Source organism: Centruroides sculpturatus, unplaced genomic scaffold (genome assembly GCF_000671375.1).
Source record: "Centruroides sculpturatus isolate CEXI.00-Female unplaced genomic scaffold, Cexi_2.0 scaffold4, whole genome shotgun sequence".
Lineage (NCBI taxonomy): Eukaryota > Metazoa > Arthropoda > Arachnida > Scorpiones > Buthidae > Centruroides > Centruroides sculpturatus.
In genome coordinates this window covers 1,050,475-1,078,443 of record NW_019384444.1, presented here as the reverse complement: position 1 = coordinate 1,078,443, position 27,969 = coordinate 1,050,475, and the positions used below count along the sequence as shown (strand labels likewise).

Here is a 27,969-nt window from a genome sequence, read left to right as displayed (position 1 = left end):
GTAAATTATTCATTTATTCATAGCCACAAAGAAAACTTTTATAAAAACTCGTACCAAGTAAATGTTTAAATTTCTTTATGACGGAATTTTTGTTTATTAATTAATATAATTCGACTGAAGTTTAAAAATTAATTTTCCTGTAAATGTTATTTTAAATTTCAATAAGTTTTATTCGTAAAAGTTGGGTTGAGTTTCATTAATTCTATTAATATTCTTTGCAAATTTTTTGATTCCATCCTTTCCCAAAATTCATTGAATTGCTTCCAAATAAGATTCGCTTCTTTTAACCGTCGTCAAAAACGAATTAAAAATTAAAGTAAACCGAAATATTCTTAGAAGTGAAATGTTTAAATGTTCTGAAACCCGAAACAGTTTAGTTTAAAAAATATTTTTTGTATATTATCATCTGATTGGTAAATATCAGTGAACAGAACGATATCAATATCATAAAGAGTGGCATTTTCTAAATGTATTTGGTGATATTTTTATAATTTTTGATAACATTTTTGGTTTAAATACTCCAAATAATATTAATTAATGGCAGAGATTTGTGAATCACGTCATCAGCTTCTTACTATTAGCCTATTTTAACATTTTCTATCACTTAACTTAACCTTACTAGTATTTATATTGTTGAATAAAACATATTAAAATTTGAATAAATAATTAATAAATTAATTACATTAAATTATTTATAATTACATAAAGAAAATATTGAAATATATAATCCAAAATACTTGGTGCAACCGTACTGATATGTTCTAATTCGATTTATCAACCGATATCCAGTTGTGAACCATTATCTAGTTAATGTGTAACGAACTTTAGACTATTATTTAAAAGCTTTTTTACTGGAAAAAAAATAAATTCTTATTCTGATTTCGATACCATTCAGAAAAGCCACACACGTTTTCGCAACTCATTTTTTTACTGTGTTCAACCATTTCCCCTTTGAATATTTTAACAGAAATTTTTCGTATTGATCATGCTCTAGGATTTGTAATTTAAACTATGCCATTATCTTTCGTAGGATCTACGATAGGATTTGCCCATGGGAAGGAGTTGGAGATGGCGTCCAAACCAACGGTAGCCCATTATTGATTACCTATACCCCAGTGCAATCGCATTTAGTTATTTCGTAGAAGAGACGAAATACATTTTGGTGCAATGTTTGTGTCTACATCCTGTATAATTCTATCAACTTTAGATTTTTCGATAATGCCAGGTTAGAATTCAAGGACTCATTACTCTGAAAGAGTTTAATGTTTTTGCATTTATTTATTTATTTATTTAATTTCCGATTTGCAAACTTAAAGGAAATGACTCAATTAGATTCGAAACTTAATATCTGAAGTGACGTCAAACAGATAATAACTTATTGCGTTCTATGAACAATTTCAAATTTTATAAAAAAAATATCAATAATTAAAATTGATATGTAGGAAATTCTTTAGCATATAATATTTCGCTTTGGTGTGTAAATTTACATTGAAAGAAATCAATGTTCGAGAGTCGAACAGTGCAGTTTTTATAATGAAATAAAAATAAAAATAAAATTGAAATTTCAAGGTTTTTCGGTGACGATAAAAGGTAGGTCATAGATCAATGAAGACTGGCGTGGCAACATTTGTTACAGATGCAGAGTTTGAATTTTGAATAAAAGAGGTGATTGTTTAATATAGGTTAATCATAAAATAGATTTCGATCACACAGGATAGTATTTATGATACTCGCTTATAGTTCGGATCATAGAGAATGTCAAGGTTTTGGAACTTCGCCAGTTAGGCGAGTGAATGACTTGATCCAAGGACGGTTGTGATTTCTGTAATAACGTCGATAACGGACATTGGATGATCGTGAATGAGAAATGGGGGTCACAATAAAATTAAAAGAAGAATATTGCTATACATTTATATACACGTGTATCGATTTTAGGAAATTCTGTACTTAATATGCCTTATTTGGCACATGCGTGACGAAAAAGTCGTGATTTTAATGTAATGAGAAGTTGCGTTTCTTAAAAAAGAAAAAAAGATTACCAGTTTTTATGTTCTGTGTAAAATCTGTGGTGAACACAGAATAAAATTACTCACTCGTAAGAAATCATTTAGCCCTATCATAAAGTAGATTGCTCAAGCGTACTTTAAATATAATTAAATTGCGACATGCGAGTCATCTAAAGGAAATTCTTATTAAAAATTATCAAAATTTATTTTTGGAATATTTCACTAGAGAAAATTTATGTTTATTTCATAAGAACCTTTTAAAATAAAATTTTGTTCATTACGTCCAGTCTCTACATACATTTTTACATTTGAAATACAGAATTGTGAATTAAGTAAGGAGCACACCCATTCAATTTTTAACGCTGAATCACAGTCAAAGTCAACGTCATCAAAAATTGTTCCAGTTTTACTATTCTATTCCATGTTGACTATTCAACAATACTATCGTTCAGCAGATATCTGAAAACATTACGGTGAAAATATAAGAAAATAACAGCCTTAATTATATAAAAATTTAATATTTTAATACGTTAAAGAATTAGAAGAGTAATTTAAAAATCAAATTCATTTTTTAAAACCAAACGTCACTTTTGTGATGTGAATAATTTTACTATTACATTACAAAGATATCCATGAAAATATTTTAAAGGTCTTAAAATAATTATGTGACCAAATAAATATTTATTGCTAAAAATAAAAATGTCTAAAACCATCGGTTAAAGTGTGAAGAAAATAGAAAGTAGCAGCGATGAGGGTATAACTAATTTGATGAAAACTAAAATGACGTTAATGATACTAAACTATTGTCTCTAACAGTCAACAACAGAATTTAAACAATAGTCAAAAATATTTGAGGACATTCCAATTTTCAAACGAGTTTAAAGTTGGAATGTTCTCAAATATTTTTGAAAACATTGGCTACCTGTCAGCGAAGTAAACCTCCAAATCAAAATATTTTAAACATTTTATTAGATAAAGTCATTTTTAAACAATTTTCTGGAAAATTTTAATTAGATAAAATTTATAATCAGTTTATTCACCCTTTTGAAAATTACGATAATCTTAAAAATACACATTTATCTTTGATTTCTACCTTCTCCATTTATAACTACAGTATTTGTTTTCTATCTTCTTTTGTGTACGTTGTTGGGCTTTGATTGTAGTATTAATATTGTGTAATAATCCAAATATTTAATATTTTAACATTAATTAAAAGACTAAACGTGTAATGTATGAGGTGTATTAATTAAAACTTTTTAATTGAAGAAAGGTTTGTTTTTTTTTTAGATAAAGCTTTAGAAAAATTCTATTTTACTATATTATGATGTAATGTTTATAAAATTTAAAGGGAGTTAACATGAGTAAAGTGAATGAAAAGATGTATTCCCACGTATCTTTTAGTAAAATTAGAAAGCACATTTTCCATCTGTCATCAGTTCAGAGTTGCATGAACACACCAGACCTTGGCCAAGTTTCGTGACCGACCTTGATCTACTGTTTTGTTAATTTTCCTTTATCAATTCTTACTGTTAATTACGTTTTCAAATTTATCTGATTTAAGCGCATGTCACATTAAAAACAGTTAAAGAATATTCACTAAAAAAGCTGTGAAAATGCTTTTAAGTAAGCCGGTTAAACCTAATAAATAAGTAAAAGTCCATCGAGAAACTTTCTATTTCGATTAAAATTTATAATTTTTAAATATTTCTTCATAAACTTTTGACGATAAAACTGTTTAATTTGAAGATGTTCATAATTATTGGCTTATTAATTAGCCGCTTTCGCGTGGAATCCAGTGTTATATTTCCATTGTTTTTAAACAAATTTAACAGAATTAATGCGAAGTTAAGATGATGATAGCGATTTAGGTCAAGTTCATACATTCCGTAACCAGCGATAAAAAAAGTTTTCAATTTTAAATAGATAAAAAAATATATACATACAAGAATTCAATGAATTTAAGTAAATAAAGCTACACATTTTGACTTTTTAATAATTAAATATAAAATAAACTATAATTAAAATATTTGCTGAATTTCAAAATTGAATATGCATTAGAACGTAAACACTTTTGTTTACGCTTTACTATTACATTAAATCTGCTTACATTCGCGTCATTTGTAACTCCTTGTAACGTAGTTAAGTTTAAGTAGTTGAATTTTAAAGATTTCTTGATGAGAAGTTCGTAACTTGCATCTAACTGTTAGTAAGTATTACTATATTAAAGTTTTCTATTAATTAATTAAAATGCATAACGGTGATAAATAATAATAAATATTTTTTGTTTTGCCCTATTGTTTGCCCTATAAATAAGCCCTATTCTTTGGTAAATGTTTTCTACATTTCCTGTTTGAAAAATCTTGGTAACTGTTAAAAAAAAAAAAAAATGCTAAATAAGTTAAAATTTTGAATAAAATGTAATTTCAGAAGCTAATAGTTACCTAATCTATTATTTATTACTTGAAGGGATAAAAATAATACGATGCCAATCTTACTTTCGTAATTTTAAAATATTTTGATTTCATGGTTTGATAAAGACTATAAATTAAAATAATATTCTACAGCATAAAATTCTATTGTTGGAAGAATATACGTGCCATCAGATAATTGTAATTTATAGATTTTATCGAGCTTTAAATCACTCCCCCAAAATCCTAAAAGTAAATTCATTTGATTTATTTTTTAGGTTATTATAATATGATTTGTCAAATCGTACATCCTATATATTTATGGATTAATTAATCTTATATTATAATGGTATTATAATTCTAGATATAAATTATGTAAGTGTAGTAATCTTGTTATTATCTTCAACTTAAACGCCAATAAAATATTGATTTTGAATCGGATGATATCTCTTTAAAATGGGATGGTGTCGGATGATATGGGATGATGCTTGTAATTTTTATCTTTACTCATTTTCTCTGATAAATATCAATATAATAATTATAAAATCGTAATTTTCTTATAATTTATATATTGTTTTATTTTATGATAGATTTCATAAGAGATATTTACTCTCACTGTTTTAATCAGTTAAACTCTGTTATTATTTTTAAATAGTTACTACTTTGTAAATTATATTTGATATATTCTACTTTCGTTTTAAATTACGGAACAGGATCGACCGAAATTCGTGTTTATATTATATTAATTTAAATATTATTTGTTGCAATATTAATATTTTTATAATAGACTTACGTTAATTAAAGTTAAATTTTCTGCATCGTTACTATAAAATCAAAGTAAATATATGAGCATGATTTTTACTTTTAACCTATTTGTTTTGAAATAAGTTTTTTTTCCAATTTTGAAACTTTTCTTCTATTTCTAAAATAGTTTTATATTAGATGTCAATCTTTTACATAGTTGTTTCGAAAGGTAGCCTATATCATAAAATAGGCTATTTCGAAAGTATCAGGAAAAAATTGCTCTTTAAAATGATTTTTAAAAACTTTAATACTTAATTCGATTTACTATATTATTATTTTCTTCTATTGGACGTAATTAATTATTACAATAGGAATTATTCTAGTAGTCTATCTGATACAGAGCTTTCGAGAGGGATATTGGGGGATTTTTCCCGAGTAAAATCACTACAGGCCCCAATTCTTCTCCGAGCCCAGGAAAATTGGGGCCTGAAGTTATTCCTACTTCTATGAATTAGTGTTATTTTTACTAAAAAACTTAAATACTTTAAGTCTGCTTTTTGTAAATAAAGCTTAATTCTATGTATTTCATTTGTTCAAAACAAGGCAAAAGGGGCCCGCTACGGGATAAAAAAGACCCGCTTTATCCCCGGGCCTCTATTCAAGCTTTCGACGGACTTGGCTACATCTTCATTAATAGAATACTAAATAAATTTACAATGAAAAAATTTTTCTTTAATTTAAAATTCTCTTTTCCAAAATAATCGCCCATTCTTGAATAATATCTGCAACAAAGATTCTTTAATTGAAAATAAATTGAAATAAATATAAAAAGTGTTTTATAGAAGTGAAAAAAGATTGTGGGCGTTTAGCTGAATAAGAAACGATAGGAAGAGAAATCCATCCGTCATATTGACCTTGCTAACTTCCTATTATTAGACGTATATAGTTAATTCATCAATTTTTTTTCTCTACAGTTATGATGCGAATTATTTATGATATTCTACACTGCTATAATGTAAACTTTTTTAAATTTTAATCGCATTAAATTATTAAAAATTTAAGTAAATTATAAATATTTTAGCATAATTCATAAATCAGTTATTATAGTAAAATTTAAACAGATATAATATGAAACGAGTAACAGCGAAAAATATAAAAGAATACACTTAACACTTCTAGATTTATAATATTCTAATGTATATAAGTTAAATCTAATGGAATTTTAAAAATTTTATTCTTTAAATTTTATTTAATAAAAAAGGGAAGACGTGGTGTTTTCATAATGGCAATTGTTAAATTTCCATTAAATTATCATGAAACAGCTTTTAAATAAATTGAGGATAAAGTCCGTTCTTATAATGTCAATACAATTATTCTAGTTAAAAATTTTGTTTTTTATACTAAAGTACAATGTAATAAAGCAATATTATTTCTAATAAATACTAATGGAGAAGAGACAAAAGTTGACTATGAATAATTCTAAGTTGAAGCTGTCTGTTTAAATTATTAAAATATAAACAGATTTACATAACAAGTAATATTTATATAATCGATAATAATATAAAAAATTAACTATTATTTTATTTGTAAACAAAATGAATTGAAATATTAAAAGACAAGAAAAATAAATGTGTTACTAACATGTAAAGTATATTTATTTGATTATGAAATCTCTATTATATCTGATTAATTTTTCATTAACGATGTTTATAAAATTTGACACAAATATACACAATTAAAGTCTTAGAGTTAAGGTGAAATCTTCCATTGATTGATATTTATCTCGTGTTTATTTCCTATCTACAATATAGGCCTAAAACTTTTCCATCATTAGAGGTTTAAAGTGAGAAAAAATAAAGGTAATTTGAAAAATAACAAATTTATAGATTTTTTAATATATATTTAGATGATAATATTTACAAGTTAATAAAATCTCTTCGATCAATATCGCTATAAATAATGTTTTTAAGTCAATCTTAAAAATGTTGAAATAATATTTTTGAAAGTTTGGTTATTTTTCTCTGTGCTGGATTTGTTGTATCCAATAAAATTCGTTCAACGTTTCGCGTGTTATAGATAATAGATCAAAGATGATAGGTAAAGAGCTTTTTTTTTTTTAATACTAATATAATAAACAGATGCGATAATGAATAATTGCTGAAACAACTCGAGCATCTACGTCACTCCATCCTTGACTCTTCTACGCTATTTATTTTCATCAATTAGCAGTTTATTTCGATTTAAATCCAATATAAACGAAGTCAAACTGGTACCGGGAGCGTAGCCAATCGCTATTCGTATTATTTAAGATCAATCACCTATTAGTAAAATAAAGATTGTTTTTCTAATTTGCCCGAGTTTCTTTATTATAACCTTGAACTTTTGGAATCGGAAAAGCACGTAGTCTTTTCTAAATTTGTAAGAAATTTATATCTGTATATTTCAACACAGTTTCCCTTTTTATTTAGAAATAACTATGTCCAAATATTTCTACTTTTCTGAAAAATTTGATTTATTACATCACAGTCTTCTTGATTAAAGTTTTTACATAATAAAATTAAATCTAATTTTTTTTTAAATTACTTATCTCTGTTTACTTTCGATATAGAAATCTATTTTTTTTTTATTTTAAAATTGTGTCTGGATTTTTTCTTGGTAAGTACAGTATAGCCTACTGTTGATTCGAATCTTCCCATTTATAAATATATAAATAAATAAATAAGTCTTAATTTTACAAATAATTAAATAAAAGAGCCTGATAGTTAATTTTTATTTGATTTCTACCGTCTTTTTTAATTAAAATATTTATAGAATTAAATTTCCAAATTGCCGATCGCGATTGGATTATTTGAATGTTGTTTTAACGTTTTTTTGCTTTTGTAAAAACTGGCGAAATTTATAAACCAATTAACTAATTATTAATAAAATTACAAAATTAAACGTTGAGAATGTTAATTCAATTTTTACGTTATATTAATATTAATGACGTTATGCAAGTTTTCGGCCGTCTTAAGGAATATTTAATAGAGCAACGCATAGTACATGTACTGTACAGTACTGTACCAATAATAAGTATTGTAATTTGAATTACGGATGAATATAAAGTAGTTAAAATTCTCTTTAAAATATCTGAAAATTGATAGTGCTTTAATAATCTTTTTAACTCATAATAACTCATTTTAAGAATTGTTTTATAATTTGACGCTTATATTTCTGTTGAATCAGTAGCGATTAACTTTGTTTTTGCCTCTTAAATATTCGATAAATAAATTCAAGAAAAAGCTATTAGTTTAGGACTTTCAGAAGACGTCTTTTTATTAAATTTTATTTTTATTTCAAGAATTGCATCAAAGTTTTATAAACAGGAAAAAAAAAAAGTTTTCTAGATTCTGTAAGCTTAAGTCAAAAAAATCTTATCAGAACCGATTAAAAATATCATTCTTCATTTTCTATTTTTATAAAAAAATCTTTTATTAGAAACTTATTTTCATAAAATATTTTATTAGAGAATATGATAATAATCCTCCGGTAATCCAATTATAATATGATAATAGTTGGAGGATTATTATCATATTCTCTCTAAAAAAACCGCCTACTTACAGACAATTAATTATTACTTCTTAAATTATTTTGCAAAGTTGTAAAATATACTATAAAAATTATGGTAAATTGACGATAACAAATAACATATTAAAACAAAAATACGAGTTAAACGCCCTAAATAATGCATAACAAGCAAATTAAAAAATAATATTGAATTTTTCTACTGACACTGAAATTTTTATTGAAGTTGTCGAACTAATAGTAATTCGAGCCAACTCTCGAATTAGTATTTGTGATTCAATAAGCTTATTAAGTAAAAATATTGGGAAATTTGATTGCGGTCTTTATAGAAATTTTTAAGAAAAGACGAAAAATATTCTCGCTAACATCTGGTCATTCCCCTTCACAAGTCTTGCATCCTGAGATGATGTCATAAAATATTTTTTTCTTTTTTCTCTTACCACTATTTTAAAAAAAAAAAGCGACTGGTTAGTGACGTCAAGGCGGAATAGCATCATACAAGTAGACACTCTTTCTTTCTACTACCGGGAAAACTGATTAGTTTTATTTTTTTAACAGTCTTGGATATGTAATTTATGTTTATGTATATTAAACATATATTCTTATTCTTATGTCTAACAAATTTATAGATTTATATCCAGTACCTTAATCTATATGGCATTAATAATAAAACACGCAGTAATTTAAATTGGATTTATTTATTTATAGGGTCTACATTCATTCATTTAATTTTATGTTAACTTTCTTTTTTTAAAAAAACTTAATGTGTTTGTATGTTTTTCGTATATTAATTAATTGTTACTTGTTTAAATATAAATAACTCGCGATTGTTTGCGTTAATTAACGTATAGAATTTATTGAGGAATAGTTTATAGTCTACAAAAATAAATTTTTTACTCAAAAATATAATAATAATTTGACTACTTCTAAGAAGCGTAGGGTTAAAAACCCGATTTTAAAAATGATATATCATAACTGCTGACTTTAGAGGAACATTTCCTAATTTTCTTTTATCAACAGTTTTTAGTCATGTCAAATTCCGTTGACTTCATAGAATTCCCAAGTTCATTAAACTTCCATAATTATAGCAAACCAAAATGATAAACCCGTGTCGTTTATATTACTGTGCTTTTTTTTAAATTTATTCTCATCTTTTCCCTCGAAAAGATAATTTATATCCCCAAGGGTACAAAGTATGAGATGAATTCAAAGGTAAACGACTTCTATTAAGCAAATTATTGTCTACTACAAAAAGAATTATTTAATATTTATTTTTAATAACATCAATAATAGAAGCTAGCAGATGTCTGATATTGTCGCAAATATTTCCGGTTAGTCGGATTATCGAAAGTTTGTCATTTTAACTTGCGGTCTGTAAATTTAATGGAGGTTAAGATGTTAAAATCGGTTAAATAAATATTTTGATTAATAGGATTTTTTTTAGTTATGATTCTAGAATTTCTGGAAATGATTTTTTTACAGGTCTATGCCTTTTAAAAGATTAAAGTTCAAGCGGTTTAAATTTATACTTTGATAAAAATAACGATGCGAGATAGAAAATATTTAGTAGTGGATGGAGTCTTATATCTAATAGAACGACAATAATTGTAAAATTTTATATCTACGCCACTTAATTTGGTTAAAATTTATCTTTGACCTCTATTTAACTATTAGAAATAATTTTAAACAGCGTTAAAGTTAATGTGGAAGAAATAACGAAAATAGTTACATATAAAATAATTTTTAAAATTTAAAAACATTTGAAATAAAGTGACATCATCGTCATTAGTAAAAATACAATGTTGCAATAAGATACGAAATAGAGCGAAATAAAAAAAAGAAATACATGCATATATATATGTGTAACATACAGTTTTTTAACAAATACAGCGATAAGTTATACGCACAAAGCGAAAGGACAATAATGCGTCGAATCAACCGCTGGCAGAGAGAGCTCTTGACAAATCCAAGTGGCTGTAGATGCCAGCCAGTTGAAAACTATTGCGGGAACTCCACACTCGACCTTCGATCGCCCCCAGATAGAACACGTGACTGTAAGGTCGATGACATCCTCCATTCACGTGACTACCGACTATATAGAGAGGTAGACACATGCGCTTCACACACAAGCTCACAAATAGCCAAACTCAAAAGATGTTTCTCTACCTGCTAGCTTTTGCGTTTGGCGCTGTGGTACGGGCCGACGTTAGCGCTACTAATGGAATGTTGAGAGGACTTAGAGTAGAAACCGAACGAGGTTCTGTGACCAAGTATCTTGGCATTCCGTATGCACAACCTCCTTTAGGGAACCTCAGATTTCGTCCTCCTATTGCATTGAATTCCGCACTCCAAGAAGGTGATGCCACACGATCGGGACTGCAATGTCCTCAGCCTCCTCATCTGAAAGAAGTTATGAGTCCTCTCTTATTCTATGGAAATATGTCAAACTGGAGCGAAGATTGTCTGCATTTAAACATTTATGTCCCAGAAAGCAGAGAAGTTATGCCGATAATGGTTTGGTTAGCTGGAGAAGGATTTAGTTACGCAGATCCGACACAATTCGATGGAACCCAACTGGCTGCTCTTGGTAAAGTTATCGTCGTTACCGTGAGTTATAGAGTTTCTGTATTTGGTTTCTTATCCTCTTTAACTGCAAATGCTCCTGGAAATATTGGTCTTCTCGATCAGAGAATGGCACTACAGTGGGTTCACGACAATATCAGAAAATTTGGGGGAGATCCCGACAGAGTAACGCTGTTTGGCAGATTTACAGGAGCTATGGCAGTTTCTATGCATTTGGCATCACCTCTCCATTATAACGAAAGACTTTTTAAAAGAGCTATTATCCAAAGTGGTATAGCTACTGGCAATTATATTTTCGAAGATAAACCGAAAGAAGCCTTGGAACAATTAACCAAATTAACTGGATGTGATAAAGCGATAAATTCAATCGAATGTTTACAACTAATGCCAGCAGATGAATTACTGAAGGCCGCATTACCTCTTTCTGACAGATGGCGACCCGTTATAGACGGACATTTCTTGACTGAAGATCCGATGACAACGTTCGAACGAGGCATCCAAACAAGTACGGATCTCCTCCTTGGCACCAATAAGGACGAAGGTTCTATTTGTTTGCTGACTTTGTATTTTTTGAATTCTCCCGCTTATCAAGATATCATTGGAAACACCTTACAAAGTTACAGATTTAAAGAACTCTTAAAAGACAATCTTCTCGACTATTACAAGACTGAAAATTCTATTTTAGAAGAAGTAGCATATGATAAATACAGATATATGGATGATTCTAGGAAAAACTTGAGAGACAAATATATTCAATTTTGTGGAGATTTATATATTAAAAACAACATGGAGAAGTTAGCAAGATTGGCTTCGGTCAGAAATCGTGTTTACGTCTATCAGTTCGATCACAGACCGTCGTTTTCAATTCAGCCTCCATTTATTTCTGCTGCTCATGGCGATGATGTTCTGTTTACTTTTGGTTTGGCTTATCAATATGCAAATTCTACACCAGAAGAAAAGAAACTCAGTCTGAAAACAGTCGCTGCTTTTAGTAATTTTGCAAAAAATGGGTAGGTTGAAGTTTTTATTATATAAATATACTCGTATATATTCTAATTTAAAATTTTAAAATTAATGAAGCTTTCATATATTTTGACATTTATAAATGTTTTATTTGTTTTCTGTAGGCATCCTGAATTTGAAAATTACCCACATTTAACGTGGCCCAGATACACTTACGTCAACAAAACAATTCTTCATTTCAACGTTAATATGAATGAGAATTCTACAGTTTCCGGATGTAACGATCCAATCATTTCTTTTTGGGAGAATGTCGTGCAAGCTTTAGAACATTGCAAAAATACTTTGACACCTGTAGAGGATGGAAGAGTTTACTTTTTAGACTTAAAACTGAACACAAGGACAGTCGAATGTTTAATATTCGTTCTTGTAGGCGTAATCATATTTTTAATAGTTATTGTAGCGTTTATAGTTCGTTCGGCTTGCAGTAATTCCAAAAGTGAAGAACCCTACAGAAAATTATGAAAATCGAACATATAAATAAGAAAAAGAAAACTTTCCATTGGTTGGAATTCTGTACAGTTTTACAGAAAGAGTGAATTGCTTAGCATAACTCAGAAAACGATACTTTAGAAGTAAGTTATTGCACTTAAGTTTGATTACAGAATAGCGACTTCAATTGGAAATGTAAGAGGAGACATTAGTGAGGAAGGATTTTTATTTAAATTTATACGAATTCATTGTTTTACGTCTTTTCGATGACGAATCGGAACCAAGTGCCAAACATCTTCAAGGGTGTAACTATCTCAGGGAATTGTCTTCGCAAAAGAATCTCACATTCCGTCCTCAATGCATGCATCCCGTTTTCTCTTCTTAATGGTGTGACGGAACCTGCCAATAATTTCTAGTCACCTGGTTCGATGAAACAAACTGCAAAGCTTCATACGTCCAAGTGAATTTCTGTCTTTTATGTTACTCATTATATCTAATCAGTTATCATTTTTTCCCTCTCAAATACGAATGATAAGCATTATCATTCTTTCTGTTCAATCATTGTCATTTATCTCATTGTCATTTGTGAAGATGTTCAATAAAATATTTTAATAAATTTTTAAACATTTAATCAATTTTTATATCATTATTAAATACAATTTAATTAATTTCATATTGAAATTTTAATTAATTTTTTACTTAATTAATTAAATATTTTGATAATTAATGATGATATTAAAATAGTACAAATTTTATTTAATTATTGTTATAAATTCGGGATAAGAAAGGAAATAGATGAAATTATCGAAGTTACATTATACACATCCGGAATTTAAGTATTATTGCACGACAAAACATAAACGTAATTATCAAAGGTGTTACCATAATCATAATTTAAATGTATTAAAATAACAAAATCTGTAAACGTAATTTTCAAAATTATTATTATTTTAAAGGGTAAGAATAACTAAATTTATTGAATTAAAAAATATTTTAGAGAACTTCATAGGCTATACCAAAAATAGTAAAATGGAAATGTATTTAATTCATGAACACTTATGAACAAATCATATCAAACTTGTTCGGGTCATACAACAAATGTCATTGAGTAAGTGCCGTTATTGAGTAATATTTTGAGTAAAATCTCCTTTTTGGAAATTTCTGTGGTTTGTCTCGATATCTATGAAGAAAGCAGGAAGAGTAATTATAATGATAATATTCGCATTAAACGTAGTATTAATGAAAGTTATTTACATAACTTGACCCACTTTGTGCAAAAGGATTTGTTCGATTGTCAAATACTGTTACATAATATTTAGAAACACTTTTGACATAGCGTACCAACAAAATGAATAATAATGCGATATTGACCTGACACCATTGCAACAGGAGCAGATGTAAACCAATTTTATTTGTTTTTAAATACTTTTATTGATTTCTAAATAATTTGTAACAAAATAAATCGTGCAATTTAATTGTTAAAAAATGTAAAAGATTGATCGGTATTTCGTGCCAGACAGCCAATTAATCAGTAATATGTCATTTAAGTTCATTAAAATCTGGAAAATCTAAGCGATATTTTGCTTTATAGACTCAATAATATTTACATTTTCATTAACAAATTATGACATTGAATAAATATTAGCGGTAACAGGATTTTAAAATCAACTTCTAATAGGCTAAATGAAAATATCTTGAACGTGTTCGTTCTCAATAAGAGTTTTCAGAATTTAGACTTCATATTTTGCATAACTCGTTTCATTTATGTTTATAAATAATATCTTTATTTATATTTGTAAATAAATTACATTTAAAAAGTTAATCTTGCCCCGTTTTTATAAGTGTTGTTGAAACCTTATAGATATGATGTAATATAGGACAACCTGGTTTTATAATCATGGAAATGAGAACGCAACTTTACAGATAGAAAGACAAGATGTTTGAAATAAAAGTTCTACAAACGACGTGTGTTCTCTTGACCCTCAATTTTAGCCTAATTATAGATAAGGATACTGTATCGTATGATATAACGATCGATATTATGTAACTAATACTTCTAGACCTAATTTAATAAGAAATGTTGACAAGTTTAGGACCTTCTGCATGAGTTACGGTTTGGTCTAATTTAGAAATAAGTCTTATCATTTATTTATTTGTTTGTTTTTCAAATGATAAGAGGTAGGCCTATATGTAAATATTTTCATTCATCGCATCTATTAATGGAAATTTTTAATTAATNATTACGGAACAGGATCGACCGAAATTCGTGTTTATATTATATTAATTTAAATATTATTTGTTGCAATATTAATATTTTTATAATAGACTTACGTTAATTAAAGTTAAATTTTCTGCATCGTTACTATAAAATCAAAGTAAATATATGAGCATGATTTTTACTTTTAACCTATTTGTTTTGAAATAAGTTTTTTTTCCAATTTTGAAACTTTTCTTCTATTTCTAAAATAGTTTTATATTAGATGTCAATCTTTTACATAGTTGTTTCGAAAGGTAGCCTATATCATAAAATAGGCTATTTCGAAAGTATCAGGAAAAAATTGCTCTTTAAAATGATTTTTAAAAACTTTAATACTTAATTCGATTTACTATATTATTATTTTCTTCTATTGGACGTAATTAATTATTACAATAGGAATTATTCTAGTAGTCTATCTGATACAGAGCTTTCGAGAGGGATATTGGGGGATTTTTCCCGAGTAAAATCACTACAGGCCCCAATTCTTCTCCGAGCCCAGGAAAATTGGGGCCTGAAGTTATTCCTACTTCTATGAATTAGTGTTATTTTTACTAAAAAACTTAAATACTTTAAGTCTGCTTTTTGTAAATAAAGCTTAATTCTATGTATTTCATTTGTTCAAAACAAGGCAAAAGGGGCCCGCTACGGGATAAAAAAGACCCGCTTTATCCCCGGGCCTCTATTCAAGCTTTCGACGGACTTGGCTACATCTTCATTAATAGAATACTAAATAAATTTACAATGAAAAAATTTTTCTTTAATTTAAAATTCTCTTTTCCAAAATAATCGCCCATTCTTGAATAATATCTGCAACAAAGATTCTTTAATTGAAAATAAATTGAAATAAATATAAAAAGTGTTTTATAGAAGTGAAAAAAGATTGTGGGCGTTTAGCTGAATAAGAAACGATAGGAAGAGAAATCCATCCGTCATATTGACCTTGCTAACTTCCTATTATTAGACGTATATAGTTAATTCATCAATTTTTTTTCTCTACAGTTATGATGTTAAATATTTCTTCATAAACTTTTGACGATAAAACTGTTTAATTTGAAGATGTTCATAATTATTGGCTTATTAATTAGCCGCTTTCGCGTGGAATCCAGTGTTATATTTCCATTGTTTTTAAACAAATTTAACAGAATTAATGCGAAGTTAAGATGATGATAGCGATTTAGGTCAAGTTCATACATTCCGTAACCAGCGATAAAAAAAGTTTTCAATTTTAAATAGATAAAAAAATATATACATACAAGAATTCAATGAATTTAAGTAAATAAAGCTACACATTTTGACTTTTTAATAATTAAATATAAAATAAACTATAATTAAAATATTTGCTGAATTTCAAAATTGAATATGCATTAGAACGTAAACACTTTTGTTTACGCTTTACTATTACATTAAATCTGCTTACATTCGCGTCATTTGTAACTCCTTGTAACGTAGTTAAGTTTAAGTAGTTGAATTTTAAAGATTTCTTGATGAGAAGTTCGTAACTTGCATCTAACTGTTAGTAAGTATTACTATATTAAAGTTTTCTATTAATTAATTAAAATGCATAACGGTGATAAATAATAATAAATATTTTTTGTTTTGCCCTATTGTTTGCCCTATAAATAAGCCCTATTCTTTGGTAAATGTTTTCTACATTTCCTGTTTGAAAAATCTTGGTAACTGTTAAAAAAAAAAAAAAANAAACCGAACGAGGTTCTGTGACCAAGTATCTTGGCATTCCGTATGCACAACCTCCTTTAGGGAACCTCAGATTTCGTCCTCCTATTGCATTGAATTCCGCACTCCAAGAAGGTGATGCCACACGATCGGGACTGCAATGTCCTCAGCCTCCTCATCTGAAAGAAGTTATGAGTCCTCTCTTATTCTATGGAAATATGTCAAACTGGAGCGAAGATTGTCTGCATTTAAACATTTATGTCCCAGAAAGCAGAGAAGTTATGCCGATAATGGTTTGGTTAGCTGGAGAAGGATTTAGTTACGCAGATCCGACACAATTCGATGGAACCCAACTGGCTGCTCTTGGTAAAGTTATCGTCGTTACCGTGAGTTATAGAGTTTCTGTATTTGGTTTCTTATCCTCTTTAACTGCAAATGCTCCTGGAAATATTGGTCTTCTCGATCAGAGAATGGCACTACAGTGGGTTCACGACAATATCAGAAAATTTGGGGGAGATCCCGACAGAGTAACGCTGTTTGGCAGATTTACAGGAGCTATGGCAGTTTCTATGCATTTGGCATCACCTCTCCATTATAACGAAAGACTTTTTAAAAGAGCTATTATCCAAAGTGGTATAGCTACTGGCAATTATATTTTCGAAGATAAACCGAAAGAAGCCTTGGAACAATTAACCAAATTAACTGGATGTGATAAAGCGATAAATTCAATCGAATGTTTACAACTAATGCCAGCAGATGAATTACTGAAGGCCGCATTACCTCTTTCTGACAGATGGCGACCCGTTATAGACGGACATTTCTTGACTGAAGATCCGATGACAACGTTCGAACGAGGCATCCAAACAAGTACGGATCTCCTCCTTGGCACCAATAAGGACGAAGGTTCTATTTGTTTGCTGACTTTGTATTTTTTGAATTCTCCCGCTTATCAAGATATCATTGGAAACACCTTACAAAGTTACAGATTTAAAGAACTCTTAAAAGACAATCTTCTCGACTATTACAAGACTGAAAATTCTATTTTAGAAGAAGTAGCATATGATAAATACAGATATATGGATGATTCTAGGAAAAACTTGAGAGACAAATATATTCAATTTTGTGGAGATTTATATATTAAAAACAACATGGAGAAGTTAGCAAGATTGGCTTCGGTCAGAAATCGTGTTTACGTCTATCAGTTCGATCACAGACCGTCGTTTTCAATTCAGCCTCCATTTATTTCTGCTGCTCATGGCGATGATGTTCTGTTTACTTTTGGTTTGGCTTATCAATATGCAAATTCTACACCAGAAGAAAAGAAACTCAGTCTGAAAACAGTCGCTGCTTTTAGTAATTTTGCAAAAAATGGGTAGGTTGAAGTTTTTATTATATAAATATACTCGTATATATTCTAATTTAAAATTTTAAAATTAATGAAGCTTTCATATATTTTGACATTTATAAATGTTTTATTTGTTTTCTGTAGGCATCCTGAATTTGAAAATTACCCACATTTAACGTGGCCCAGATACACTTACGTCAACAAAACAATTCTTCATTTCAACGTTAATATGAATGAGAATTCTACAGTTTCCGGATGTAACGATCCAATCATTTCTTTTTGGGAGAATGTCGTGCAAGCTTTAGAACATTGCAAAAATACTTTGACACCTGTAGAGGATGGAAGAGTTTACTTTTTAGACTTAAAACTGAACACAAGGACAGTCGAATGTTTAATATTCGTTCTTGTAGGCGTAATCATATTTTTAATAGTTATTGTAGCGTTTATAGTTCGTTCGGCTTGCAGTAATTCCAAAAGTGAAGAACCCTACAGAAAATTATGAAAATCGAACATATAAATAAGAAAAAGAAAACTTTCCATTGGTTGGAATTCTGTACAGTTTTACAGAAAGAGTGAATTGCTTAGCATAACTCAGAAAACGATACTTTAGAAGTAAGTTATTGCACTTAAGTTTGATTACAGAATAGCGACTTCAATTGGAAATGTAAGAGGAGACATTAGTGAGGAAGGATTTTTATTTAAATTTATACGAATTCATTGTTTTACGTCTTTTCGATGACGAATCGGAACCAAGTGCCAAACATCTTCAAGGGTGTAACTATCTCAGGGAATTGTCTTCGCAAAAGAATCTCACATTCCGTCCTCAATGCATGCATCCCGTTTTCTCTTCTTAATGGTGTGACGGAACCTGCCAATAATTTCTAGTCACCTGGTTCGATGAAACAAACTGCAAAGCTTCATACGTCCAAGTGAATTTCTGTCTTTTATGTTACTCATTATATCTAATCAGTTATCATTTTTTCCCTCTCAAATACGAATGATAAGCATTATCATTCTTTCTGTTCAATCATTGTCATTTATCTCATTGTCATTTGTGAAGATGTTCAATAAAATATTTTAATAAATTTTTAAACATTTAATCAATTTTTATATCATTATTAAATACAATTTAATTAATTTCATATTGAAATTTTAATTAATTTTTTACTTAATTAATTAAATATTTTGATAATTAATGATGATATTAAAATAGTACAAATTTTATTTAATTATTGTTATAAATTCGGGATAAGAAAGGAAATAGATGAAATTATCGAAGTTACATTATACACATCCGGAATTTAAGTATTATTGCACGACAAAACATAAACGTAATTATCAAAGGTGTTACCATAATCATAATTTAAATGTATTAAAATAACAAAATCTGTAAACGTAATTTTCAAAATTATTATTATTTTAAAGGGTAAGAATAACTAAATTTATTGAATTAAAAAATATTTTAGAGAACTTCATAGGCTATACCAAAAATAGTAAAATGGAAATGTATTTAATTCATGAACACTTATGAACAAATCATATCAAACTTGTTCGGGTCATACAACAAATGTCATTGAGTAAGTGCCGTTATTGAGTAATATTTTGAGTAAAATCTCCTTTTTGGAAATTTCTGTGGTTTGTCTCGATATCTATGAAGAAAGCAGGAAGAGTAATTATAATGATAATATTCGCATTAAACGTAGTATTAATGAAAGTTATTTACATAACTTGACCCACTTTGTGCAAAAGGATTTGTTCGATTGTCAAATACTGTTACATAATATTTAGAAACACTTTTGACATAGCGTACCAACAAAATGAATAATAATGCGATATTGACCTGACACCATTGCAACAGGAGCAGATGTAAACCAATTTTATTTGTTTTTAAATACTTTTATTGATTTCTAAATAATTTGTAACAAAATAAATCGTGCAATTTAATTGTTAAAAAATGTAAAAGATTGATCGGTATTTCGTGCCAGACAGCCAATTAATCAGTAATATGTCATTTAAGTTCATTAAAATCTGGAAAATCTAAGCGATATTTTGCTTTATAGACTCAATAATATTTACATTTTCATTAACAAATTATGACATTGAATAAATATTAGCGGTAACAGGATTTTAAAATCAACTTCTAATAGGCTAAATGAAAATATCTTGAACGTGTTCGTTCTCAATAAGAGTTTTCAGAATTTAGACTTCATATTTTGCATAACTCGTTTCATTTATGTTTATAAATAATATCTTTATTTATATTTGTAAATAAATTACATTTAAAAAGTTAATCTTGCCCCGTTTTTATAAGTGTTGTTGAAACCTTATAGATATGATGTAATATAGGACAACCTGGTTTTATAATCATGGAAATGAGAACGCAACTTTACAGATAGAAAGACAAGATGTTTGAAATAAAAGTTCTACAAACGACGTGTGTTCTCTTGACCCTCAATTTTAGCCTAATTATAGATAAGGATACTGTATCGTATGATATAACGATCGATATTATGTAACTAATACTTCTAGACCTAATTTAATAAGAAATGTTGACAAGTTTAGGACCTTCTGCATGAGTTACGGTTTGGTCTAATTTAGAAATAAGTCTTATCATTTATTTATTTGTTTGTTTTTCAAATGATAAGAGGTAGGCCTATATGTAAATATTTTCATTCATCGCATCTATTAATGGAAATTTTTAATTAATATTTTATCAAATAGTTTTTGTAGCCATTACTAAGATTATTTATAATTATTTTTAAATGTGAAAAATTTATAAAATAAATTATTTTATTTCTTTAATATGCATACTGGATACACTCCTTGATGTGGACTTTTTATAATGTATTGCTATATTTAGGTCTATTTCAAGTATAAAATTTACTATGATATTTCTCTAATAATAGTAACTGAAAATTAAACGAGTACAAATATAAATTAAATTAATATTTAATAAATAAATAGAAAAAACAAACATGAAAATTTCAAATTGTTTTAGATAATGCGAAACTATTAAAAAAAGAGCACCTTGAATTTCTCGTCCCACTGACATAGTATTAGCAGAAAATTGAAATGTGTCCAGGAGGTCTTTAAAAAACATGCTTAGTATCTATTTACATATCGAAAAACAGGGCGAGAGGGGAGCTGGGGATTTTTCCTCGGCCCGACGAAAACTTAAGAGTCCTATATAATTAACAGGAAATAAAATATTCAAGATTGCTTTTTAATAATAAGGAAACATTCTACGTATTTCATTTGTTCAAAAAAAAAAAAAAAAAAAGGTGAAAGGAGCTCGCTCTACCTCCGAGTCCATCCTATGGGCGAAAAGGGTAATTGCCTGGGACCTCCAATAACTGGGGGCTCGAAACCTAAGAAAATATTTCCCTAAAAAATTTCCCGAAGAAAAATGTCTGAAGTCAACACTGTACCTGAGGCTCCCTAATTCAAATTCGCCTGGGACCCATCCGTAAAGCTATAATGCACCACTGTTCGTGTCCATGCAAGCTCTCGATCTTAATTGTTTATTTTTTTCTACTATTTTTCGCTGTTGCTCCGAATGATAATCTCGGTTTATACTTCAAAATTAAGTTTAAAAATTACATAACAAAAAATTTGTTTTTTAAATTTTAATACGAGTAACGTCAGATCGATCTTTTTGTTATGCTATAATTTTGTCTTAAAGCTGATTTTTATTTAAAATTTTTAAAATGATTTAGTTAGTTAATACGTAATTCTAACGGGATATTTAAAGACATTGATTAGATTTTGAATGGACGATGATCATTTAGGGAAATGACTGTTGTGAACTTTGATCGTCTTACTAGATAAAAGAAGAAAAAATACATGGAAAAAGTTATTGGAATATTGACCTGCTCAAAAATAATTATCGCTATCGTACTTAGACTTTTCATGTGAATCTCTAATACGTATCTATTTTAAGTGGGTTCGATTTCAATATTTGACGTCAAATCTTTGGGTTCATTAAACTAATTAAAAATATTTGCTTGATCTTCAGAAAACAAGGATTAAGACCATTATTTTAATTAGTGTTTATATCCGTTTCAGAACTTTTTAATAATCAACTTCAGCAAAATATGAGTTAAACAATACTTGTTTTTAATTCATTTCGCTCGTTTTGCATCTTCTTTTCAAACATGCGGAATTAAAACTAAGAGTCTGTTTCGTGGATCTTAAAAAATGTTAGAAATTTCTTAAGTAATCAAAACTGCTCCTACAGTAAATTAATTTTTAAATAGTTTATAAGCATTATTGTAATATATAATTTACAGTTTTAATTTACCGTTGTATTGACTTATTAATTATTTTTTTTAATTAAATGTAACGTGTTCAATGATTCACTTGTATTTCTTGAAAGTGCGCTTCATATTTTCCAATTTAGATATATTCTAGTATTTAATGTCATTTAGAATGTTAGCATTTTCTATCGAAACTATTTCAAGCATAATTAAGGTTCGATATTTATTGTTATTATGAAAGATTTGATAGTTTAATCGTATAAATCTGTATATTTTGATAGGTAGGAAACTTCTTACATGCACTGAGTCAATAAAAAATATGTGAAAAGGGGTAGTCTCTATTTATAAACCACATAATTATTATTTTGATCTCTAATGATACGTTTAATGTATGAAATATAATAATCATATATGATGCTTCAGTATTATTAAATTTAGTTCTGTTCTATTAAATTCTTTGTATAAGAGCAATTATCTTGTAACTCTGAATTCTGAATCTGATGGAGAGAACTAGTAAAAATGAAATAAAATAAAATAAAATTCAAGGTTTCTGAATAAATCGTTTTATAATATATTGAAAATCAGTATGAATAAAGATGAATTTATTAAATAAGGATTCCGTCGGTATTTTTAATTAACTCATTTGCAATATATAAATATATTTCATATATACTCATTGTTAAAATATATAAATATATTGGCAAATAAATAAAAAAATTTTAATATATATATATATACACACACATATTCACAAACTAAATTTTTAAAACATTATTATCATTATATATGCACATAACTACAAAGATTATATTAACAAACTCAATTTTGAATACTTTATACACACACACACACACATATATATATATATATATAGGCCTATATATCGATCATGTATAGTTTTATTAAACAGTATATATATACTGTTTAATTATATAATTAAACAGAATATAAATGAATGCGGATTTTATATAACTTTTACATTCATAAAAAAGTAAAAATTAAAGTAGACCTAGCTTTTTTTCCCTAAATAACCACGATGTTTATAATTCCTAATTAAATATAAAGTATCTATAATTTATACTTATGTTTACAGCTTATTTTTATAAATATATTTACAAAAATTTAGTTTCCACGTGGTAACGAGTTATCGAACAAAGTAAAAAAATTTGTCCTCTACCAAAAAAGACATCTTATCTTTCCGATATTTTCAAAATACTTAAAAATACTGAAGGTGGTCTCTGACCCTTTATGATTCAAAAAATAATCTGGAGTCATTTATTATCTACTTTAATTTCATATCGAAGTTATTGGCGGCTTTCATAATACTCTAAACATAAACTCCTACTTTCTCAAAACTCGATTTGCTTTACGATCAATAAAGATTAATGAAATTAATTATGATTAAATAAATGTTATGTTCAATAATATTTCTACAAATTAACATTAAATAGATTTAGGTAAATTTAATGGAGTTAGTCATAATACGCGTGAAAGCTGTTTAAAGTAGAGCGCACTTAACATGAATTGCATCAAATACTCATAAGTGAGATGATTATTGCACCTTGTTTTCTCGATAATGGCAAATTAATACAGCTGGATCGAGTTATGTGAATGACAATACGAACTTTTCATATGACCATTCACTGAATCAGTTCATAGTACGTGCATTGCATTAATAATTTGAGCTTTAACTTTCATTTCGAGTTAATCGGATAAGATTATTGTTATTTTATAAATGGAATTTAATAGGTTATTACTATTTAAAACATCCTGTGTCCGCAAATCCTTAATTTACTTGCAGAGTAATTTATCATTGTTCTTGGATAGAATAAAACAGCACTTGAAAATTTTATTCTATTTAATAAATTCATTAATTTTTAAATTTAAATTAAATTTGAAATTTTAATAGAAAATTTAGCTTGGTCATTGCGTTATTTTCTTTAGAATTGAGCAAAAGCAATAAGACCTTTTAGAAACATTGCGTGCTATTGAATTATATAATTATTAGTAGCTTATTGATATTAAATGATCTCAAAATCGATTACTTGATCTTATTACATTAGTATAACACTGTTTTTTTTTAATGTATTAAATTGGCAGTTTAATTAAGTTTGAAAATATCTTGTCATAAATGCAAAAATTACGTTCAGAATGTTTCAAAATAAAAATTTCATTGTATATTATTCCTATATACAATGAAATTTATATAAGAAATGACATAAATAATTAATAGGCTTTTATTTATTTTGTCTATTTTCAATTGTTATTTTAAAGAAGAGATAGTTTTCCTTAAAAAGTAAAATAACTTAAATTATTATTTTACGATTTAAAATAATAATGGCATAAGTTATTCAACTTATGCCATAATTATTTTAAAATCTAAAATGAATAAGAACGGTGTTTTATTTTACATAAAAGTTTCTAAAATTTGTAGTTTTTTCAGATAGAAATTTATTAAATAAAATCAAGTAAATATTGTGATTATATTTTATATTATTCATTTTATTTATTTCAAATTATTTAGTGAAATATATTTAATTTACTTCACTAAATAAAATTTTAATGTGAATTTTGTTACCAATAATTTAGTGTGTAATTTTTACGTAGAAATTTAAAATAATCTTTTATCTCCTCTTTGGAATTTTACCTAATTATTATAATCGTTTGTAATTTAATTATAACACAATGATTACTAACAAGTAAAAATTTATAATTCTTTTATTCATTTTCATACCAAAAATTTTTAGTTTTTTTTTTTTTTTATAAATTATATAATTTGTAATAAAATTTAAAATATTATAAACCTAAAGACATCTTTATTTGTATTTACTTCTTGTTTCTAAGATAAATTATGCAAAATAATCGTTTATATTGTGATAAGTGTAAACATACAGTAAAACCCAAAGATCATTAAAATCGTTATTTTTCTGTCTGGATAACTGTTCAGAGGTCAAAATTAAATAGTTTATTTGTAATTTACACAGTTAAGCGCACGCCTGCTTTGGTTTGGCTTATCAATATGCAAATTCTACACCAGAAGAAAAGANTAAATATATTTTAATAAATTAGAAAGAGAAAAGTGATATTTATATTTTGCCATATTTGGTTTAAATAGAATTTAAATCTATAGTTTATTACACTTAGTTTTCAAGGATTTCTTTAAAATATTTAATAGTCTCATCTGGTTGTATTCCATTGTGAAATTTTAGAAAATTGAAATTCTATAGCTGAATTTTATTTATAAATATAAAAACAGTAAAGTAAAATAATACAGTTAAAAAGTTGAAGTGGTCATTGTGTCTGAAATCGTAAATAAAGGTGAAAATAATGTTTGTTATGTCTAACAACATATTTGTTGATTTAGAAATAATGAAAAAACAAAATGCCATTTAACTGGTAGAAATAGTTGAAGAATGATAATTGGTGAAATGCGGAAGTAGATTATGTTTCTCGTTTTCCACTTTTCCTATGGAGTGAAAGTAAATTAACTTTTATGATGACATTCGTTATGAACTGAGTGAGATAGCCTATAATACACCCAGTTTTGTAAGAACCGAGATTTTTAAAAGGGTGGGATTTAAAAAAAAAAAAAAACATTATTTTTTATAAAGTAGTTTATAAATTTTTACAGTACAAGTTTAGAGTAAAGCAATACAGTATACTAAACGGGTACAAAATATAAGTCACGTACAGTAAAATATAGTAACATTTTTCTGTTTGAATTGCCAAACAGGAAAAGTTAAATCCTCATAAACCCGTGTGCACGGCCTTGGTAAGAACAAAACATTGTAATAATATTCTGTTATTACGACAATTTTACAAGATAAAGTATAAGTTATTAATAAAAATATAAGTTATAAATTAATTCCATTTTTAAAATTCGTTTACAAATCAACGATGTAAAATTTAATCAAATTTATATCTGTGATAATTTTATACTGTAATTTATTTGTTTATTTTACGTTTAGCCTAATGCGCGATAATAATCGAGAATGTTTAATTCTATTTTTCTGAAAAGTTTCTTGTTATCTTTCTACAGGTTTTAGATATATTTAGATACTTTTTATAAGGTATTGATATGTTGACCAAATAAGGCTCATTTGAGAGAGTCATTCGAAAGTTTAAAGATATAAAGGAAAATAATGTGGCATAAAAGCAGGTATTGAAATAGTTATTTATTGAATCATGTGTAAACATATAAATATATATCAATCAGTGATTAGTGTATTGTTCAGCAAATGACTGAAAGTATTACTTTTAAAAAAATCTTTACATTGGGCTTTTTAGGAACGTTGTTCCAAATAAGGCCCATTATTGAAAGTCAATGGCTTATTAATTTTCGTTGCACTTTGAGTAAATAAATATTAATACATCCACATTCTCATGATCATTGCTGAGTGTATTGGCGCCAATGCATTCAGCATGAACCCACTCTTGATTTTCATTAAAAGGAGTTTGTATATTGTTGATTTCGGAAACACAATGTCTAAGTCTTTTGGAGATCAGAAAAAATACAATTTTTAAAAACGCAGAATTCGTTGTACCAACTCCTGTTCCTGTACTTCCTACAGCAATGACTGTTTCTTCATTTTCATATCCGTTCTACCTATTTTTAAATGGTTCCCTAAAGTTCTATAAGAATGTTAAACTTGTTGGCTACATTCCTCTGATATTACCCTTTTTTCACAGAATCCAGAGCCTTGGCCATATTCTCAGGAGTCCAGCTTTCTTTTCTTTTTGTTTTTTTCCCCTGTAGCAGACATAATTAACTCCGGAAATACAAATTAGCTTCTTAAATTTTACACTGTTCCTAATAACCTCCACTATTATTGCTATGAACTTATTAGGAACACCTATAGTGCCGTAAATGACAGTACTATATCTTGGTCCTATCTAATATGGAACGTCTCATTTTTTTCACATATACACGACTACCTTTTTCCTTATTAAAATATCAGCCACAGTCCTGATATTTCGTGACTCCTTCTAAATGTATTATAAATAATTTTCCAGACAGAAGTTTTTATAACAGCCTACCCAGACTTACTTTCATAAACTTTGAATAAATATAGAAGATTGCTTGTTTTATCAACAACAATAAAACTTCCACATAGCAACCCATCTGTGACGAGTGAAAGATACTGCAGCTTAACATGTTAATATGTCATCTGGTAATGTTTGTATTAATTGACCAAATTAAATGATTAATTTCTCTGTATTTAATTTCTAAATATTGATCTACTTATTACAAAATACAGTTTTTAATATCCAGTTCTCAAAATTGTTCTAAAACGTCATAACATACTGTTAGTATATTTGATAGTTTTTTTTTATGAGATAGAAATGTATGTTATACGATACTTGCTTTAGGCATGTTCATTTTATTTGAACGGTGTTTTACGTCAATTTGACGTCATTTTTTGCATTTTCTTACTACAGAAATTTAGGAATGACGTCAAATTAACCTAAAAGCTGGTTTACAAAATACATTATCGTTTACAGTATTCGATTATAAGTCATTTTTATTAACTTAAATTATATTCGAAGTTAATAATAATATAAAACCTATTAATATTTTACTTTTAAATAATTTTTTTCATTATCAAAAATTATTGTAAATTGTTATCAATGTTTTTTGTAGGGCAACTTAAAGAAAAACGACAATTTAATAGAAGAGTGA

General features: G+C 27.5%; 1 protein-coding gene and 1 long non-coding RNA gene across 3 annotated transcripts; both read left to right on the top strand.

Moving 5' to 3' along the window:
- The first annotated feature begins 711 nt into the window (after positions 1-711).
- On the top strand, positions 712-27,969 carry LOC111620295. The gene is made up of 3 exons (XR_002755897.1): positions 712-1,225; positions 26,329-26,448; positions 27,931-27,969. It is a non-coding gene; the product is annotated as an uncharacterized LOC111620295 (long non-coding RNA).
- On the top strand, positions 9,618-18,540 carry LOC111620294 (carboxylesterase 5A-like). 2 transcript variants are annotated; one of them, XM_023362198.1, is made up of 3 exons: positions 9,618-10,979; positions 16,725-18,060; positions 18,178-18,540. In XM_023362198.1, the coding sequence occupies exons 1-3, from the start codon at positions 10,835-10,837 to the stop codon at positions 18,533-18,535; spliced, it is 1,839 nt and encodes a 612-aa protein (XP_023217966.1). In that variant the 5' UTR covers positions 9,618-10,834; the 3' UTR covers positions 18,536-18,540. The 2 variants fall into 2 exon arrangements, with proteins under 2 accessions (XP_023217966.1, XP_023217965.1); XM_023362197.1 differs by lacking the exons at positions 16,725-18,060; positions 18,178-18,540 and adding an exon at positions 12,433-12,795 and having other exon boundaries at positions 9,619-12,315.

Excerpts from the sequence above, each read along its gene's own strand:
- LOC111620294 (XM_023362198.1), top strand. The coding sequence starts at position 10,835 with ATGCGCTTCACACACAAGCTCACAAATAGCCAAACTCAAAAGATGTTT. Across the intron at positions 10,980-16,724 it reads TAGAGTAGAAACCGAACGAG|GTTCTGTGACCAAGTATCTT; the intron begins GTTCTGTGACCA and ends AAACCGAACGAG. Across the intron at positions 18,061-18,177 it reads AGTAATTTTGCAAAAAATGG|GCATCCTGAATTTGAAAATT; the intron begins GTAGGTTGAAGT and ends TGTTTTCTGTAG.